This window comes from Sciurus carolinensis, chromosome 13 (genome assembly GCF_902686445.1).
Source record: "Sciurus carolinensis chromosome 13, mSciCar1.2, whole genome shotgun sequence".
Classification (NCBI taxonomy): Eukaryota; Metazoa; Chordata; class Mammalia; order Rodentia; family Sciuridae; genus Sciurus; species Sciurus carolinensis.
In genome coordinates, this window is record NC_062225.1 from 21482132 (window position 1) to 21502107 (window position 19976).

The 19976-nt window shown below is 37.3% G+C and overlaps 1 protein-coding gene across 2 annotated transcripts in view; it reads right to left on the bottom strand.

The window, feature by feature from the left end:
• The window catches only part of Nfu1 (NFU1 iron-sulfur cluster scaffold), a 31964-nt gene extending 16672 nt beyond the window's left edge, over positions 1 to 15292 (bottom strand). Inside the window, exons 1-6 of one of the 2 annotated variants that reach the window (XM_047522868.1) lie at positions 15154 to 15269; positions 12304 to 12338; positions 10979 to 11079; positions 7024 to 7159; positions 3797 to 3863; positions 318 to 432 (exon numbers count right to left, since the gene is read on the bottom strand). In XM_047522868.1, the coding sequence (XP_047378824.1) occupies positions 318 to 432; positions 3797 to 3863; positions 7024 to 7159; positions 10979 to 11079; positions 12304 to 12308 (424 nt within the window). In that variant the 5' untranslated portion in view covers positions 12309 to 12338; positions 15154 to 15269. Of the gene's footprint in view, positions 1 to 317; positions 433 to 3796; positions 3864 to 7023; positions 7160 to 10978; positions 11080 to 12303; positions 12339 to 15153 lie in introns of both variants that reach the window. The other variant, XM_047522867.1, reaches the window with a different exon arrangement.
• Positions 15293 to 19976: the final 4684 nt, after the last annotated feature.

Consider the following 19976-nt stretch of genomic DNA (forward strand, 5'->3'; position numbering starts at 1 on the left):
CACACACAACACACACGAAGTTAACATTTGTTAAACCTAAGTGGAGGATGAATTAGTGAGCATTAAACTATTTTATATGTGTATAAAATTTTTACAATTGAAAATTTTAGTTTGTATAATAGATTCAATTCATACACAAATTTTCAAAAATGATGGATATAACCTATGAAGTTTTGTCCCTGTAGTATTGTCTCCAGAGCTAAATAAATTAAATGATAAAAATCTGTATTCTTATCACTTCTGAATCAATCAAATGTGAACAAATTTTAAGAGTCTAAAAAAAGATAATATTAATTACTCAACATGAGTAATGTTACCTGCTTCTCCTGAAGATGTTTCCTCAGTAACTAGGGGTAAGCCAGAAGCAAAGAAGTCCATAATTGTTGCATAAATATCTGGTTTTAGTAAATTCCAATCTAATTCTTCATTTTCCTATAAACATGTAAAGGCAAATGCTGCATTTCCAGCAAAGGGCAAAGACAAATACAGAACACTACCTTGGATCTCTCAAGAATCTTTTCCTATTTATATCTTAAAATGTGTAAAATCACCTATTTCTGGAGAATACATGTCAGTTCTAGCTCTTTAAAATCTCACTTAAGTGACTTTCAGAAGACACAATTTTAAGATACTCAATCTTTCATTAAATAAAAATTTTAAGTGTGCTTATATTACATAAGGGATAATGATTAAAAGACATTTTTTCATGACATGAAAAGAATTTAAACATTGAATGAATTCTGTCTTTAAAAAGAAAATTAGGATATATCTGCTCAATCAAATATAAAGAACATCATATAACTATTCAAGCATTTCAACTTAAATAGTTCTTAAAGAGTATTACACAAGTTCAATGATGTAACTGCTACTCTTATGGACCATCAACCACACTGGGAGTCTTCAGAAAATCTATACTGCTTGACCAGTACTCTTAGCCAACTAGTTATTTTCATAAATAAAAAGAAAGGATTAGTAAATACCTAATAGTACTAACGACTAGAAAAAGAAAGTCACCATGTTTTGTTCTAATTATTTTTTTTCAACCCAGGAGTGCTCTACCTGTGAGATCTCCCAGTCTTTTCATTTTGTGACAGGGTCTCATTGTTGCTCAGGCTGTCCTCAAACTTGCAACCCTCCTGCCTCAATCTCCCGAGTTCTGGAATTACAAATGTCTAGGCCTGTTCTAGTTTTTTTAAAACAAAGTTCCTTTTTTTTCGATACTGAGGATTGAACCCAGGGCCTTGTGCTTGCAAGGCAAGCACTCTACCAACTAAGCTATATCCCCAGCCCTAAAAGAAAGTTCTTTAGGAAGAAAATCTATGAAATAGAGTCTAGACTCTTAGGATGTTATTAGCTATAATCTATGCTTCAATACTATTAAAAATTAAGTCAAAGGCACTAAATAACTCAGTGAGACTCTAAATAAGAGTCTCTAAATAAAATATAAAACAGGGCTGGGGATGTGGCTCACTGGTTGAGTGTCCCTGAGTTCAATCCCCGGTAACCCCCAAGTCCTCCCCCCACAAAAAAATTAAGTCAATATGGGATAAAAAGGATAAAAAGGGCTATATTTGTTGTGGATTAAGAACCAATTTAGAGCCTAAAAAAAGGGTAAAATAAATGGACACTGCTATGGACATAAGAATTAAACTAATGAGATGTCTAGTGGTCGGGAAAATAAACTAGTTCTTGGTAATATTTTAATGAATTATTTGGAAGATGGTACACAATATTCCCACAGATTTTCAGAAAATAATAGGCTGCACTCAGTAGAGAAATATTGGTAATAAAAATAAAAATAGGGGTTGGGGATATAGCTCAGTTGGTAGGATGCCTGCCTCACATACACAAGGCCCTGGGTTCAATTCCCAGCACCGCAAAAAAAAAAAAAAAAAAAAAAATTCTGAAGTCTGAATAAGAAAAAAGGCAGCATTTAGGCTGCAAATGCACATTTAGAAATAATGGCGAATGATACATAAAGAATTTATGAATTATTAATACAAATATGACAGGGAAATGGATGATCACTGCAGATATCAAGTAAATGTGTAGTCAATGATGAGAAAGGTTACCAGAAGAAAAGAGATCAGGGCCTGGGAGTGCAGCTCAATGGCAGAGTGTTTGCCTAATGTGCATGAAGCCCCTGGAATGTCACTTGAAGATGGTCAAGAAAGGGCTTTCTGGGAATTTAGAACAATGAATACTTTAAACAATACGTGTACATTTTACAATTGGATATTTGCAAGAAAATGCATAACTACTAGGATTGTCCCCACAAGGAAAATCATATTTTTCCTAATACATAAATAGTTACAAAAGAACAGTGGACTCAGTATGTTCATATTCAAGGCACATCAAGAACTTAGAGTACAGCCAGGTGTGGTGGAGCAACTCTGTAATCCCAGCAACTTGGGATGCTGAGACAGGAGGAGTTTAAGACCAGCCTTAGCAACTTAGTAAGATCTGTCTCAAAATAAAAAATAAAAATAGGCTGGGTATGTGGCTCAGTGGTAAAGTGTCCCTGGGTGCTTAAGGGGGATTTAGAAAATACTTTTGATTTTGACATAATATCAGGTAAGTGATTAAATTCAGTATATAGATTAAGTTCAGTATGTAGCCATCGATTACCAAATTTAAAAGGACACATTGTTCAAATTTAAATATTTTATATTAATATAGCAGACTTAATAATGAAATAGCCCTTCCTAGCATAGGCTAAAAATGGGTAGCAAATTTGGCTTAATTTTGTGACATTCAGAGGTTAATTAAGTGCTACAATTACATAGTCCACTGCTCTGTGAAGCTCTAAAGTATTACTGCAGGATGGTAGAATGTGTATATATGCCCATATATATGTAATTTGATTCATATATCAACAGAATGAATGAATATATATCCCCTTTCAAAGTGGCATTTATATCCAGGGACCAACATATTCATGCACAATTTGTTTGTTTTTATAAAATATATTCTTGTGTAACTAGTATGAATGATTTTTTAAATTTTTTAATATCTTATTTATTTGCTTCTCTTTAAGGTAAGAATTAGTAAAAATAATACCTGGAAGCCTAAATTCTATTTTGCCAAGGCTAAGTCCTGCTATAGGGCAGTTATATAATCTTGGACACTGCATTTAACCTGCTGAGGCTCAAGTTTTCTCTTGAAAATTTGGGCATCTGTACTATAATCAGATCTAGACTATACTTAACTTCAATTTGAAAATTCTTTCAAATAATTAACTTGAGAAATGTAAGATGTAAACATATTTGAATTTTTTTTTTTTGATACTAGAATTGAACCCAGGAGTGCTTATTCACCAAGCCACATCCCTAGCTCTTTTTTAATTTTTATGTTTGAGATAGGATCTCACTAATTTCCTTAGGGCCTAGATACGTTACTGAGTCTGGCTTTGAACTTGTGATCCTCCTACCTCAGGCTCCTGAGCACTGGGATTATAGGCATGCACCACTGCGCCCAGCTCATTTGAGTGTTTTAATAATAGGTGGTGTAAAACAAATTAAGAATGGAAATTATGGAGTGGAGAACTAGCTCAGAAAAGACTAAAAGTACTTCAAATCTTATTTTATATAACCCTACATAAATCTTTTTTAAAATATTATTTTAGTTGTATATGGACACAATACCTTTATTTTATTTATTTATCTTTTTATATGGGGGTGAGGATCAAACCCAGGACCTCATACATGCAAGGCAAGTGCCCTACCACTGAGCCCCAGCCCCAGCCCCAATAAATCTTATTTTATATAACCCTACATAAATCTTATTTTATATATACCTTTGTGACAGTAATAAAATCTGGTCCAAAGAAGACACTTTTCACTCCTTCAATCCTAAATAATTGCCTGTGAATACAGAAAAGAGAAAGAGAGAAAATAAAATGTTCAATTAGGAAAAAGGTTAAACATATTCAAAAGTAGAGAAAAGTAAAAGAACCCCATGCACCTGTCACACCAGTTTCAATAATTATCAACTCATGCTCAATTTTGTTTCATATTCTATCCTACAATCCAACAATTTCATACCTATGTGTTTAAGAAAAATGAAAACACATGCTCTGCGAAGACCTGCATGTGAATTTTTATTGCACCTTTATTTATAATAGCTTCCCTCCCAAAAAGTTGGAAAATGTCCATCAACAACTGGTGAATGAATTTAAAGGACTATTGTTTATCCATACAATGTAGTACTACATGACAATAAAGAGGAATGAACTACTGATATACGTAAAAAATGAGAATGGCTTTAAAGCCTTCCAGAAGTAAGATATACTACTGTTTATTCATTCAGTCTACTCACTCATTCAGCAAATATTTGGACACCTCTAAGGGACGTGCAGTGTATGCGCCACTAGGGCGATAATTGGACTGTCCTCAGATCATTACATTCTAGCATTCGGCAAAAACACTCCCTACTAAAACAAAGAACACAAGATTAGTTTTACTTGACTGAAGATAAATTCTGTGATACCAGGAAACAGGCTATTTTCTTTTTTGTGGTTCTAGGGGTTGAACCCAGGCTCTGTCACAAGCTAGGCAAGTGTTCCTCCATCGAGCTATACCCTTAGCCCTTCACATTTTTTAAATACAAAATATGTGAATTCATTCTTTATTTTTTACTTTTATTTATTTTTTTGGGGGTGCTGGGATCGAACCCAGGGCCTTGTGCTTACAAGGCAAGCACTCTACCAACTGAGCTAACTCCCCAGCCCCGTGAATTCATTCTTAATGTAAATATTTCAAACAATGTATATAAAGTTATATAAAGTTAAAGTGCCCCTCAACCACCCCTCCCAAATCCTGTTATCAGTCTGGGTATGCATTTCTCCTAACCTTTCTGTCAATGCATTTGTTATTTTGTGGGTTTTTTATTTTAGTTTTAATAAACATTTATATGTATATACTTTATTCCACCGTACTCACTGTTCTACAACTTGTCTTAGTCCCTTAATAAAATTTATGTCTTAGGGGTCTTTTGTGAAAATAAATATGGATCTTCCCCATCCTTTATAATATGTACAGACTATAGAAAAAGTTAACCTAGTTTTTCCTACTGATGAATATTTAGGCTGTTTCCAACTTATTGCCCTTACGAACAAGGCTACACATCCCTTGTGTACAAGTATGGATGTTCTCTAGGGTAGGGTTTTTCGAACTCAGCAGTGAGTGTGAAATCAATTATGTAGTGACCGGAATTTTACTATTTTATATAAGTAAATAAAACTAAATATTCTGGGCACAGTGGCGTACATTTGTAATCCCAACAAGTCAAGATGCTGAGGCAGGAGAACTGCAAGTTCAAAGGCAGCCTAGGCAACTTTGTAAGACCTTGTCTCAAAAAATTCAGGGGAACTGGGGAGATAGCTTAGTTGGTAGAGTGCTCGCCTCCTAAGCACAAGGCCCTGGGTTCAATCCCCAGCACTGCAAAAAAAAAAAATTCGGGGGGAAAAAAAACAAAAAAAAAAAAGAAAAAAGGGCTAGGGATAGAGGTCAGTGGTAGAGCTTTTAGGTTCAACACCAGTATTGCAAAATAAATAAATAAAAAGAAATGATAAAAGGAAATATAAGAATACATTACCTATTGTAAGAATAAAAAAGGTGAAAATTATCCCACCAAAAATTTCATCTGTACACACACACACACACACACACACACACACACACACACGTGTGTGTGGACTGCTTCACAATATAAAATATTTCTAACAGCCTTATATCAAAAAAAGGTAATGTGAAAGATATATGTTCTAAGGTATATTCTTAGAAGTGCCATGCTTGAGTCAAAAGAAATGTAAATATTTATTAACTAGAAATTTTAAAAAACTATTTCTGAGCTATATCTCTGACTGGCTAAGTGAAACATACAAAATGACTATAAAGCTTTACTTTCCAAATATCCTTGGCAATTAGTGTCGGAATTAGGTTATCAAAAATTACACCTGGGGTGGGGCTGTAACTCAGTGATGTGTACTTAGTATGCACAAAGGCCCTGGGTTCAATATCCAGCACCAAGGAAAATATTTTCAACTGATGTTAACTGACTCTAATATTTCTTATTATAATTAATTTGTCTAGCTATCAATTCAAAAGAGGATCATTCCAACAATTTTGTCATTTGCATGTTATTATCTCTGACAACACATTTAAACATGTCTTTTTAGTGAATTTTAAAATAATCTCCACTGACTAGTTTTAAAAATCATACCATATCTGATCATCAATCATCTTACAATCATCTATAGTTCTATGTGAATCATTTTAGAACTACTCCATCTTGAAACATGTAGAAATTCAACAACCTTTGTAAATAAAATAAGCAAGTTTTCATTATCCTTAAAAGTTACAGTTTTATGCACAGGGGTGCATGCCTGTAATCCCAGTGACTCAGGAGGCCGAAGCAGGAGGATCACAGGTTCAAAGCCAGTCTCAGCAACTTATCAAGACTCTTGTCTCAAAATTTAAAAAAATTTAAAAAGGGCTGGGAATGTGGCACAGTGGTTAATCACCCTGGGTTCAATTCCTGGTATCGATAAAAGAAAAAGAAGGGCTGAGGCTGGTGCTCTGTGGTAGAGAGCTTGCCTCGCACGTGTGAGGCACTGGGTTTGATCCTCAGCACCACAGAAAAAATAAAGGTAGATATTGTGTCCACCTACAACTAAAAAAAAAATTATTAAAAAGAAAGAAAAAGAAAACAATCAGAGTTTTAAAGATTTGGAATTGAAATTTACCATAATTATCAATTTGGTGGGATTTTTTTTTCTTCAGTAAAAATATGAATTTTCAATTATTTATGCTATACAATTGTCAAAGATATCACTCTTCAGGAGAAAGGTTTTCTAATATCAATTCTTACTTTTCTTCATCTCTTACCTGAAAAGAAAACAAAGTTTTCTCTACATTGAAAAATGCAGAGCACATAAAAATGCAGTAAGTACATAAGGCTGTCTTAAACCCGAAGTCAGTTATTTATGTTGCTTGGTAAAAGCAAATGAAAACAGTAACATACCTAGCCAGAGGGGAGCGAAATGCTGTAGCTGCTGTGGGAAAATCCATGGTCCTTGTCTCAAGAACTGGTCTTCCTGGTATAAACTTTAAGCTGTTGGGGTTTGGGGTATCTTGTGTTTGAATAAACATGTATCTCACTAAAAAAGAAAAAGAAGAAGGGAACATTATTCTAGAAAAAATTTCAGTTAACAAGTTATACACTATTAAGTGCTCATTTTCAGAGAAGCAGAAGAATGGCCAGAAAAATTAAAACCTAGAAAGCTTTATTTCCCAAATGAAAAAATAAGAATTTATAAAGATAAGAAGTGTAAGATAAGATAACTACATAGGACTTTATATTAATACTTTGATTATTTATATAGTTGTGCTATTCACCAGATTTCAACAATATCCTACACTTAAAATAGGAAGGCATAACATAATTCAGGAGTCATATATATCTATTTTGGGGATTTGGTACCAATAGCTATCGTAGTCCTAACCACCGATTATTTATTTTTAAAATTTTTGCAGTGCTGCGGATTGAGCCCAGGACCTCATGCTGGGCAAGCACTCCACTGTTGAGCTATACTCTCAGTTCCCCACATCACAGATTATAATCACTATGATATTAATAGAGTAAAATGTTGCATCCTCTTCTTTCCAAAGTACTACCATTTTTTCAAAGACAATCAAGTTAGCAATTCATTTTAATAACAAATATTTGTTTGCTTATTGTATGCCAGATACAGGATCAAATGCTTAAAATATATGGATGCCTTTTACAATCTGATAAAGAAGGTACTGACAGTGCCATTTTACAAATGAAGAAAATGAGACTGAGATGTTAAATAACTTGCCTGATGATACAGTTAGAGTATAAAAGTTAAAAAATAACATAACAAATACATAATAATAAATAATAAAATCTATGTGAATTACTTTCTGGAATGTTTTAAAATATCTTTACAGGTTGATTTCTTATATACTTTTTCTAGGACTATGATTAGATTCAGATTAAATTCATTAAAGCAATAGAGAGCGAACAGTATCTTTAATTTCCTACCTTGTTATCATAATAACTTGCAGGACAAAAAAATAGCATTGGGGCTTTAACAGTTTTAAAACTATTAAACAAACCCTGATGATTTCTTATTAAAGAAACCTAAGCAAGAAAAAGTTTTCCACCTTAAAGCAGCATATTGAAACAGATTGACAACAGTATGTAATGACAACAAAAATTCATTAGGTACAAACCATGAGCTAGGCATGGTGTTAAGCACTTTACATTTATTACATCCTTTAATCCTACATCTTCCCAAGGAGACACTATTCCTATTCTCTCTCTTTTTTTTTTTTTTGGTGCTGGGGATTGAACCCAGTCTCACAAGGGATAAGCAAGAGCTTTACCACTGAGTTATAGAGTCCGATCCTATTCCAAAAATTAGGAAACTAAAGTTCAAGGCCACTTAGGTAGCATGTGACAGAGTCAGGATTCAAGGCTGGACAATATCCTAGCATTGACTCTCTTAACCAGTCTGTGTATACTGTCAATCCTTGTCTACCAGTGCCAAGCAGAATAGGAAAATACATTTTAGATCAGTCTTCCTATTCTGTCATAATCTTCATACCATATATTTTAAGAGAGAATAAAATTTCAAAGAGCAACAGTTTTATTTTAAATATGAAAGAGATTAAATTTGGCAAACATATGGTTGGTATCACATGCTAGGCAAGTGTTCTACCACTGAGTTACATACCAAGCCCAGAAGTGCTTTTCTTATCTATTAGGGAGAAGGTTCTAGTTTGACAGGCGAGAGTTATTTTTGTACCTCACCATACAGTTCCAGCTAACTGATGTTGAACCATTTCCTATATGGAGTAGAAATTCAAACTAAATTCTCATATATTTTGTTTAAGTCATTGTCCTAATTAGACATCAACTGCTGACATGGTGACCAGGCAAATCCTAAAAAAAGAAAAATGAAAAACAATTGAACCTCAATGTTTAAGTACTTCATTAAAAATATTTATACTAGCAACCAAGATATTCCTCTTAAAAATCTGTGATAAAAGAATGATTTTTCAAATGAAATATTAAATAAGGGGCAGTTACCACTTTCTGTAAATAAAGAACAGTAAGGTTCTTTTAACTCTGGTTCCGAACCAATCATTTCTTGCAGTCTTAATAATTTATTGGTAACCAAAATCCCTGCAAACCTTAGGCACTCTGCCAATATTTGAAGAATTAAGTCTGGCTTTATCCTACTTAATCCACTTGAATAAAACTACACCAATAGAAAGGAAAATTTTAGAAATACTTTAAGGTAAAAATTGTAAATGTTGGGAAAAAAGTAATTGGAGAGCATATATATATATATATATATATATGCACACAATCTCATGTAAAAATTATGAAAATTATGACATTCCAACAGAACTTTTATCTTTTGACAATGGACAAGCTATTCCAAAAGACTAATATGAGTAGCTATTTAACAAAATCATTTCAATTACAATCTAAACTTGGTTTAATTAAGTATTTAAAAAATTACTCACATGAGAGTTACAACAGTATAGAGACTGATATAAAATATTTTTCCTTTTATGGTTGGAATTAAATAGTAAGTAAATAGGTATAATCTGCCAAACATTCAGTGGTGCTTGAAGTCAACATCAATGACTAAAATTGGTGGGTTTCCTATTTGAAAAGTCTAGATGACCAAGTAATTCAGTCCTATAAAACTTAAGTCCAATTAAACCATTTTGTCTCATCATCCTAGATGGGGAACACCTATACAAACTTTGAAATAATTATAACAATAAGAATATAATTACAATAATTACTAATAATATTCATAAAACTACATAAGCTCTAGAGTATTATTTTCAACCTCTTTTAATGTACCTGTGTCAATTTCATTGAAACATCTGCAAAATTGAAAAATTGGAACTTAATGGGTTAAAGTGATTTGATCTGTTGAGTTGGTCAATATTTATGTCTAAATTATGTGATAATTCAAGGAGACAGGCAAGCACTCCTCTTCTTGCTCCAGTCTACAGAAGGGGTAAGTTCCTACCCTGATTCATATCCTTAGCCAGAGTCAGTCACATTCCAGAATATGGCCATATGAGGGTTCAAGATAGGAATGGAAAGGGGAATAGGCTGAATTCATATGCTTACAGCTTCATAACCACATAGATCCACATTTACACACACACACACTTTCTCTGTCTCTCCCCAGCCCCACCTCTCTCTCTCTCTCTCTCTCTCTCTCTCTCTCTGGTCCCCAAGCTTCCCTAACTACATTACAATGGTCATATCTCAAATTACTTTAAAATGCTATCTTCATACCTATTTCTAATACTAATGAAAGTCAAAGTGTATAGTATCAGTAAGACAGTAAATAAAACCACAGCAATAAAGCAGGGGGTACAGTTCAGTGGTAGAGTGCCCGCTTAGCATGTTAAAGCTCTGGAGTTGGATCTCCAGCACCTCAAAGAACAAAAACAAAACAAAGCAGATGAACAAGTAACCCCATAGCAATTAATTTTGACAAAGAAAAACTACATTCAACATCCTATGTAAGGTCTGAATGAAAGTCAAAAATTTTCTGATTTTAGAGGCATTTGTATCAAAATAAGGAAAGCAAATCTTAAATTACCTATGATTCTTTCAAACACAAATCAATTTGTTAACTTATTATAATACTTTCATTTCAGAAGGCATTCATTGGGCAATCCATGCTCCAAAAGATGTGTTTTACAAGATACTGAAATTTCACAGGTCTATTGGATAAGGTTCTTTCAAATATTTGCAGTAAAGTGTGGTGCTATGATAGGAAAAATAAGACACCATATCTTTTATAAGCCTCTGAATAGAAAATTTGTAAATTCTTATCTTTTATGACCCACAAAATCCTAGAACAGTTCCATTAGTTTCTGAAATACAATTTGTTCTAAAAGTGAAATTTTACCTGTGTTACATAAGGCTGCAGGTAGTGGGAAGAGTTGTCTTCGTACAAATTGATGCAGAGGTTGTTTCTTAAGGGTGTATGCATTCATCATGTGACAGAATCTACATTTAAAAAGAAATTATAAATGATATCTTATGAGATCTAATCTCTTAATGTCAGTTTCTACTTCTCTTATATAAAAGACATGTACAATTTAAATACAAGTAGCAATAAAAATGATTAAAGAGTGAACTTTTCATTTTCCATTTATAATGTATTTTACCTACTTGGGCAAGTAATACAAACAATTCAAAAACAGATAAAAATCAAATGTAAATTCACAGCCTCACTAACTAGAAGTGCACAGGGTAATTTTAACACCCAGGTGTAAGAAACAGAAACGTATCCATATTAGTGATTTAAATCTGTAACCAGGTGTGGTGGTGTGTGCCGTAATCCCAGCATCTCGAGAGGCTGAGACAGGAGGATAGAGAGCTCAAAGCCAGCCTTAGCAAAAGCAAGGCGCTAAGCAACTCAGTGAGATCCTGTCTTTAAATAAAATACAAAATAGGGCTGGGGATGTCACACAGTGATTGGGTGCCCCCGAGCTCAATCCCCTGCCCCCCCAAAAAATCTGTAGCCAGTCTTAGCAATTTAGCGAAACCCTATCAATTTAGTGAGACCCTGTCTCAAAATAAAAAATACGAAGAGTTGGGGAATGTGACTCAGTGGTTAAGTGCCCCTGGGTTCAATTTCTGGCAACAAAACCCAACAACAAAAACAAACAAGAAAAAACTATAAAAAGCTATACACTTTTAACTTTTTCTTGAAAAAAATTTTAAAACTAGGTCATAGAATCACGTGCCTCAAAAATGATAAAGGAAAAAAGTATACACAATGAAGAATTCTCTTTTTTGTCCCCTATCATCGTATTATCTAGAAGTAATCTATATCACCTGTTAAAAATATAGGCAGAGGGGCTGGGGTTATGGCTCAGTGGTAGAGCCCTTGCCTAGCCTGGGTGAGGCCCTGGGTTTAATTCCCAGCATCAAACACACACACATGCACACACAAAAAGTACAGGATAAGTATTTCTAATTGGAAAATCTGAAATGTTCCACAATCTGAACTTTTTTTTGGTACTAGGGATTGAATCCAGGGCACTCTCCTGTGGAGATATATCCCTAGCCCTTTTTATTTTATTTTGAGACATGGTCTCACTAAGTTGCTGAGTCTGGCCTCAAATTTATGATCTTCCTGCCTCAGTCTCCCAAGTTGCTATGATTACAAGTGAACAAGTGCCACCATGCTCAGCCAAAATTTTGTGCATCAACATGACACTTTACCTCATCTGGTGGGTGACAATCAAAATGCAGGCACACTAAAAATGTATAAAATTATAGTTTCAGGTTATTATATATGAAACATAAAATGAATTTTGTGTTTAGACTTGAGCTATTAACAAGATAGTTCATTATGTATATGCAACTATTACAAAACCCCAAACCTGAAAACTTCTGGCCTCAAGCACTTTAAAAATTTTTTTCTGAATTTTATTTTATTAGTAGTATATTAGTTAAACATAATATAGAGAATAATAGATATAATTATACAAGCATAGAATAGAATTTGGTCCCATTCAGTTCCCAATACTTCCCCTTTCCTCCCTTCCTTCCTCTCCCACTTCCCTTTCCTCCACTCTTGGTTTTTCTTCCACTTTATATAAATATTTATTTATAGTTTTTTTTTAATTAGTGAATTGTGGATATTCTAAAGGTGAAATTCCCTGTGGTATAGTCACATGTGTACATAGGGTAGTTTATTTCATTTCACCATTCCTCCCTTTTCCCATCCCTCCTCCCTCCCCCTGAATTCCCTTCTCACTTTTTCATGTGGTCCCAAGCATTTTGGATAGGAAGTACTTAACTTATATTTCAATATTTCAAAAAGTCTTACTAGAAAGTATACTATTAACCAGTCAAAATAAATAAATAAAGGTGTAGAGGAATGTCAGTAGAGAAGAGAAAAAGAGGGGAGAAGGGGAGAGAAGAAAAGGGGAGTAGTCATGGGGACTGAAATTAAATTCTGTGTACGTATAATTATGTCAAAAGGAACCCAGATACTATGTATAAATATAATGCTCTAATTTTTTAAAAAAGTGTAGTGTCATTCTCCAAATTGCTGAAGCAGTCAACAATCTCTACATACTTTCTGACTGGCATTAATTCAATGTTGTAACTATATTTCACTCTGATAAACGTATTTCACTCTAACAGAGAAGCATGAATTGGCTATTGTCATGGCTTTTACAAATTAAAAAAAAAGGGATGAAGGAAAACAGACACTAATGGAAAAGAAATTAAAAGGACACTTTAGTAATGAAAAATTTTAGAACATGATGACAGTTACTTTAATATCCAATTTATTTAAAAGTATTATCACTATTCATTACAACTGTCCTTTCATAAGTTCCACTGAAAGATTTTTACCACAGGGATTGTTCACTATCATGAACACACACAGGATCACTTGTTAAGAACATGTTTCTCTGATTTTTGTTTGTTTTGTTTTGTTTACCAGGGATTGAACCCAGGGGCTCTTTCCCAGTCCTTTTTTATATTTTATTTTGATACAGGGTCTCACCAAGTTGCTTAGGGCCTTGCTAAATTGCTGAGGCTGGTTTTGAACTCTCCATCATTCTACCTCAGCCTCCTGAGCCACTGGGATCACCTGCAAGCAGCACCACATCCAGCTTTCTGGGTATTTTTCACATAAATAGGCAGGAAGCAACAAATAGGGGCTGCACTTCAGTTTTCCCTTACAAAATCAGAATTTGCTTGTCACAAAGAGTGAGCACCAACTAAGTGGAATACAGTTAACCTAAATTTCTTTACTGACATCATGGAAACTGTGAAGGCCTGTCTGTCTCTCTTCTTGGTAGCTCGGAACACTCTGACAACCAGGTTTGCACCACTTTCTCATTATTTGCTAATATGTCCTTCTTACTAAACTACGAACTTATTAAGGAGAGAGACTGTTTTCATCTGCTAGCACTGTAGCCCCTGTTCTTCATTCCAAAAATGAGATTAATATTCCCAGCTACCTCATAAAGACTGGGTACATCTCTTATCATCCCAGTGAAGTGTTTACATCAGTCCCAAGTCATGCAATAAGTGCTCAATAAACAGTAGCTACTACTGTTATTATGTAATTAGTTTGTAATTACATAATTATTATTGTTATAATTCATCAAATGAATTATTATGAGTCTAAATCTCCCTATGAATAGGTAGGAATTCGAAAATGGAGAGGAAAACAGTATTTCTGTCCCTCCAACTCTGAGAAAAGGCAGTGGAGTGGATAAATCAGAAATATATTCTGACTGAAACAGGTTTGAAGTCTAAAAAAAGAAAGCAAGAGTGAACGAAGTTATTGAAGAAAGATATCAAAAACATGTGGCGGAGAAAGAGGGGTAACTAATGAAAAAGTGTTCTGTAAAACATTATTTTTAGGAAATTCATTTAAGCTTCATGAGCACCATTAACAATAAAACGTCTATACTCAGAAGGTCAAACTCTGTTAGGCCTTTTTCCCCAGAAGTAAAGTGAGGTCTGGCATCTACATAAATCTAGTTGATGGTGACAGATGTCTCTGGGAAGGGAAACTCAAAGGCAGGGCTTAGGGAAGAGGGAGAAACAAGGCAAGAGTGGGCTGAAGCAGCGGTGGTGGCGGCAAAAGCAGAGTTCTGCATTCTCCTCGGAGTCCCATCACTGACAAGCTGTGCGACCTTTCTGGGCCTCGCTGGGAAAGTGAGGAAATGAAACACAGTATTTTCTTCCCTCCGTGTGACATTCTGATTTTGTGTTTAAGAGAAGGGAGTGAATGCACATGGTGGAAGGGTCAGGGGGACTAGGATTTAAAGCCCGCTCCTCCGTCCTGTGTCTACAGCCGGTCTCTGTCGTCTCCCCCAGGCACCAAGCCGAGGTTCCGCAGGCTGCCCGAACCAAAGGCGCAGAGCTGCCTCCCTGACAGCCGCCGGTCTCCCGGCTGCGCCCCGATCGCGGCGACCCCGGCAGATCCAGGGGCTCATCGATGCGCTACCCGCCTCCCCCTGAGAGAGGGTTGACGAGGCGGTGACCGCTCCGCCAGCCAAGCCCAGCGGCCCTCCAACTCGGAGCACGGGGGCTGTCACCTACCGCCTGTGCAGCCCGGCGGCAGAAGCCGCAACTCCCCAGCCCCGCCGAGCGGCCGCCGCCATCGTCTTAGTCCGCGAGTGCGCAGTCGCGGACGGGCCCCGCTCCCTGGCCTCGCCGCAGAAACCCTGCGCAGGCGCAGACCCGCCGGGAGCTGGGCTGGCACCGGGAAGAGCGCACCCTACAGGCGGTGGGCGGCGCTTGCGCGGGTGAGCGCAGTGGGCTTTGACCTGGTCCTTTGCACCTGTTGCCTACCTACAGCAAAGGCTGGAACCAGGCGGTGTGGGGGAGAAAGTTTTGTTAAGCATGCGCCGGCGCCTTCTAAGGCACGCTGTACTCCTCACGCATGCGCAGAGATGTACTTTCGTTTTCCTTCTGGCTGGTTGCTTCGCTGGTGCTGGTCCTGCTGTTAGAAAGCTACTCCCCCACCACATCCCTCCCCCGCCCTCCGGAAAACCGGCCAGTTCCCTCACGTGGCACCTCGCTAGCAACCTGGGCCTAGCACAGTGATCGCCCCCAAAGACTCCCCGTAGCATCCTTTCTACTGCCCCTTTGTGTTAGGGCTGATAATCTGTTTTAATCCTCCAGTTAGGCTGGGCTTGTTTGTGGACCCACCACTTGGTCATCTTCAACCCCTTCACACCGAGGACCCAGCTAGTGTGGTGCAGGTCTTTGCTGGATAAATATGAGTGCTGACTAATTTCGAAAGCAAAATACTGTTCCAGGCCTTCCCGGGGTATTCGGTTTTCTAAGGCATGGACTGGGGCAAAAAAAAAAAAAAAAAAAAGCATAGGAAGGCCTTATTAAATTCCGGGCCCCACCTTAGACCTCTGAGTCAGAATTTCTGTAGGTGGGACCCAATAATCTGTTTTAACAAGAACCCCAGTTGATTTCTGATGCAGGCTGAAATTCAAGAACCATTATTCTGGAAGGTTGTTAAGAGTGCTGGTTTCTAGAATGGAATCAGCACACCTGTAGTTGAACAGGTGGAGGCAACGCCCTAGACAACCCTGGTGGTTTCTATGGCCCTGAGACACATCTAAAGTGAGAGTGTTCCAGGCCTACTGTCATCCTGGGCTTGGGCTGTGAGTGAACTGTGCCTCCTCTGGGCCTTAATGTTTTAAGGCTGTTGGTTTGCTTCCAACCACTCTTGGCTGACTCATTCTAGACCTCAAGGCAGTCCAGGGCTTCTACCTTTCCTTTTTTTTCTAGACTCTAAATGAAATATAAAATCTGGCTCTTCACTAGGAAACAAGTTTTTATCTCTGCCTTCAGCCTCTTCCTCTCCCATGAATTGCTTCTCATAATAAAAACCATGCTTTGGAGGGCCCGTGGAGCATGCTAAGAATCCCAGAGACTCTGGAGGTTGAGGCAGGAGGATTATGGTTCAAAGCCAGCCTCAGTAATTTATTGAGGCCTTATCAACTTAAGACCCTCAGCTTAGGGAGGTCCTGTCTCAAAGTAAAAAATGGCTGGAGATAAAGCTCAGTGGTAAAGTGCCCCTGGGTTCAATCCCCAGCTCCAAAAAAGAAGAAATACATAAACAAACAAATAAATAAATAAAAACTGTGCCTTGCCCCAAATCTTCTTCCACCTTCTCTTTACTTCACTTCAGCCAAGTGGCTTAAAGAAGTTGTCTTCACCTTACTCTACTTTTTCATCTCCCACTCTTCAAACCACTGACACCAGGCTTTTGTGTCCATGGTTCCCCCTGTCAAAGGCAAAATTACAATGATTTAAAGATCTTAATTAGCTTTATTTTAGATTCTAGGGCAATGCTTGACTTCATTCCATAAAAGAATATGATTCTGTTGAGCTAAGTAAAGGAGGTTGGTTTTAGAGAAAGAAAAGCCTTGTTTCTGCCTGAAGAAAGCAGAAACAAGAAGCAAAAAGTGGTCATTCCGAAGTTATTTTCCTTGTAAATGAGGGACAAGCAGACAAAGGATAGGAAAATAACTGATTAGTTAACATCAGGTTATTTCAGGTTTCTTCTTTTGTATAATGATTAAGCAAAGGGAACTTATTTTTTCTTTCAAAAACTGGATTTAAAAAATTGGACTGGGGATATAACTCAGTGGTAGAGTGCATGCCACCCTCTACCACTGAGCCCTCAAAAAGTATTTATTTATTTAGTGGTGCTAGGGATCAACCCCACAGCCTTGTGCATGCCAGGTAAGCACTCTATTACTGAACTACACCCCCGGCTCTGCAAAAAATATTTTTTTGAATGATTGAATGAATGGAGTCACCTCAACCCTGTGTCAGATTGAACATGTGCATTCAATCCTGTGTGATGATTGTATGGAAAGCAAGAGAGGGGCAAGAAGGGAAGAATGGCATGGTGTGATTCACCCCTCATCTGGTGCAGTGCTAAGGCAAGGTACTGCATTTTCGGGACAGGACTGTGTCCAGTGGCATGTGAAGCTGGTGACAATCCAGGAACAGAACAAGCTTTCCTTTCTGTCCCAAGTACACTAGAGGACAGTTCAGGGAAAAAGAAAAACTACTACTTGTATAGTTCCCTGTCTTTCTCTAAACACACCTTCACACCCCCCACATGTGTAGATAGACATTCATTCACAATGTCAACTAACAGACCACTAACGTTTTCTCTAATACCATTTATGGCTATGTGTATGGGGAGCTAGGAATTGAACCCAGAGCATGCTAACCACACCCCCAGCCCTAACACCAGCTCTGCAAAGATGTCAACTACATTTTAATTGTTGGCTTAGATGATTCCCAGATCACATGACGTGGACCAAAATGTCACATACCCCTTCATCACTTCCTAATTACTTATTGAGTGCTTTCTAATGCTGGCATGTGCTTTGTACTGAGGATTGAAGCAAATGCCCTCCAATATCCATTTTCATTTTCTTCCTACTAGTGAACACTGATTTTATTCAAACAGCAATGAGTCCAATTTTAACAAACCTATTTCCCGGCCTCCCTTGCAACTAAGGGTGGTTGTTTTAGTCAGCTTTTTTTGCTGTTGTGACTAAAAGACTTGACCAGAACAACTGTAAAGGAGGAAAGTTTATTTGAGAGTTCACAGTTTCATAGGTCTCAGTTCATAGACAGCCAGCTCCATTCCTCAGGGCTTGAGATGAGGCAGAACATCACGGCGGAAGAGTGTGGCAGAGGGGAACAGCTCACATGATGACCAGGAATCAGAGAGAGAGACTCCACTCACCAGGTACAAAATGTATACCCCAAAGTCATGCCCCCAAAGACCATACCATACCCACCTTCATTACCACTCAGTTAATCCCCATCAGGGGATATACCATTGAGTTATAGCCCCAGTCCAATTTTTTAAATCCAGTTTTTGAAAGAAAAAATAACTTAAGTTCCTCTTCCTTAATCATTATACAAAAGAAGAAACCTGAAATAACCTGATGTTAACTAATCAGTTATTTTCCTATCGTTGTCTGCTTGTCCCTCATTTACAAGGAAAATAACTTTGGAATGACCACTTTTTGCTTCTTGTTTCTGCTTTCTTCAGCACTTTTCTTTCTCTAACCCATTCACTGATTGGGTTAAAGTGCTCACAACCCAATCATTTTCCCTCTTAACCTTCTTGCATTGTCTTAACACAAGCTTTTGGGGATACCTCACATCTGAACCATAACAGGGGCCCTGTGGCCCTGTTCTTTCCAATAAGATGAATGTAGAAATATGCCAGAGAGCTTTGCTTCCCTGCCTTAACTACTGCCCCTGTCCCTGCTTGCACAGTTGTGGGAACGCTGGAGTGAAGGCAGCCACACTTCAACCATGACACACCCGAGTTAATGAGCCAGCAATATGGGTATCCTCTTCCAGACGCTTGTTCCATGAGAAAGAAAAGTCTCACATTTGCTTATGGCACTCTTTAATCAGACTTCCTGATAGTCAGAGATGGTCAGAATCCTTGGTACAGGGATATAAAATCAAATGAAACAATTCCTGGTCCAAGAGAGCTGCTGGAGAAGCAAGGTCAATCAAAAAGGCACCAGGGGAAAGAAATGCTACCCATGGGCGATGCAGAGGACATGGGGTGGGTGGGAGAAGTGAAAAACTATTTTGGGGTGAGAGGTGGGTCTGGGGTAGGCGTCACATAAAATATTTTTTTTTTTTTTTTTGCTGAGTGTCTAAAGAAAAATAAAGGTTTAAGATGTTCTGACCATGGCCGTCAGTATGGGCATTAATTCTTATTTCTGCCACTATTGCTAGACTGTAAGGATCACTCAGGCATGGCACATTTACCTCCTTAATTTTATTCTGAATGCCTGGCATTTATTTAAAAAATGCTCAAGGTATTTTGGCTGAATTGAAACCTTTCTGAAATACCATAAAACCAGTTGCTCTCTAACATATATATTTTGTTTCATTATTATGCAAATTATTTGCCCTGAGTTTCCCCTTTCAACAAGGACCCTTGCCCCACAGAGGTAGGGATCTTTGCTTATATTGGTAACTGATGCCTCTCACATGCGTAGAATAGTACTTGGCATGCAGTAAATTTTTCATAAATACTTGCTCAATGAATATGCCATTTTCTCTTCCTCCTTCTCCTCCTTTTTGGCTCTGGGGCTTCATCCCTGGACCTCAGGAACACAAAGCATATGCTCTACCACTGAACTACGCCCTAGCTACGCCCTAACTTCCTAATCTATAAAGTGCCTAACAATACCTACTGAAAATTGTTGGGTGGATTAGAGAACCTGCATTTAAAGTGCTTTGGATTTAGTTTGTCACATAAGTAGCTAGAATGATGCTGTTGTCTTCTCCTCCAGAAAGACTTTGAGTTCCATACCTGACATGTCTACAAGTGATACTGTCAG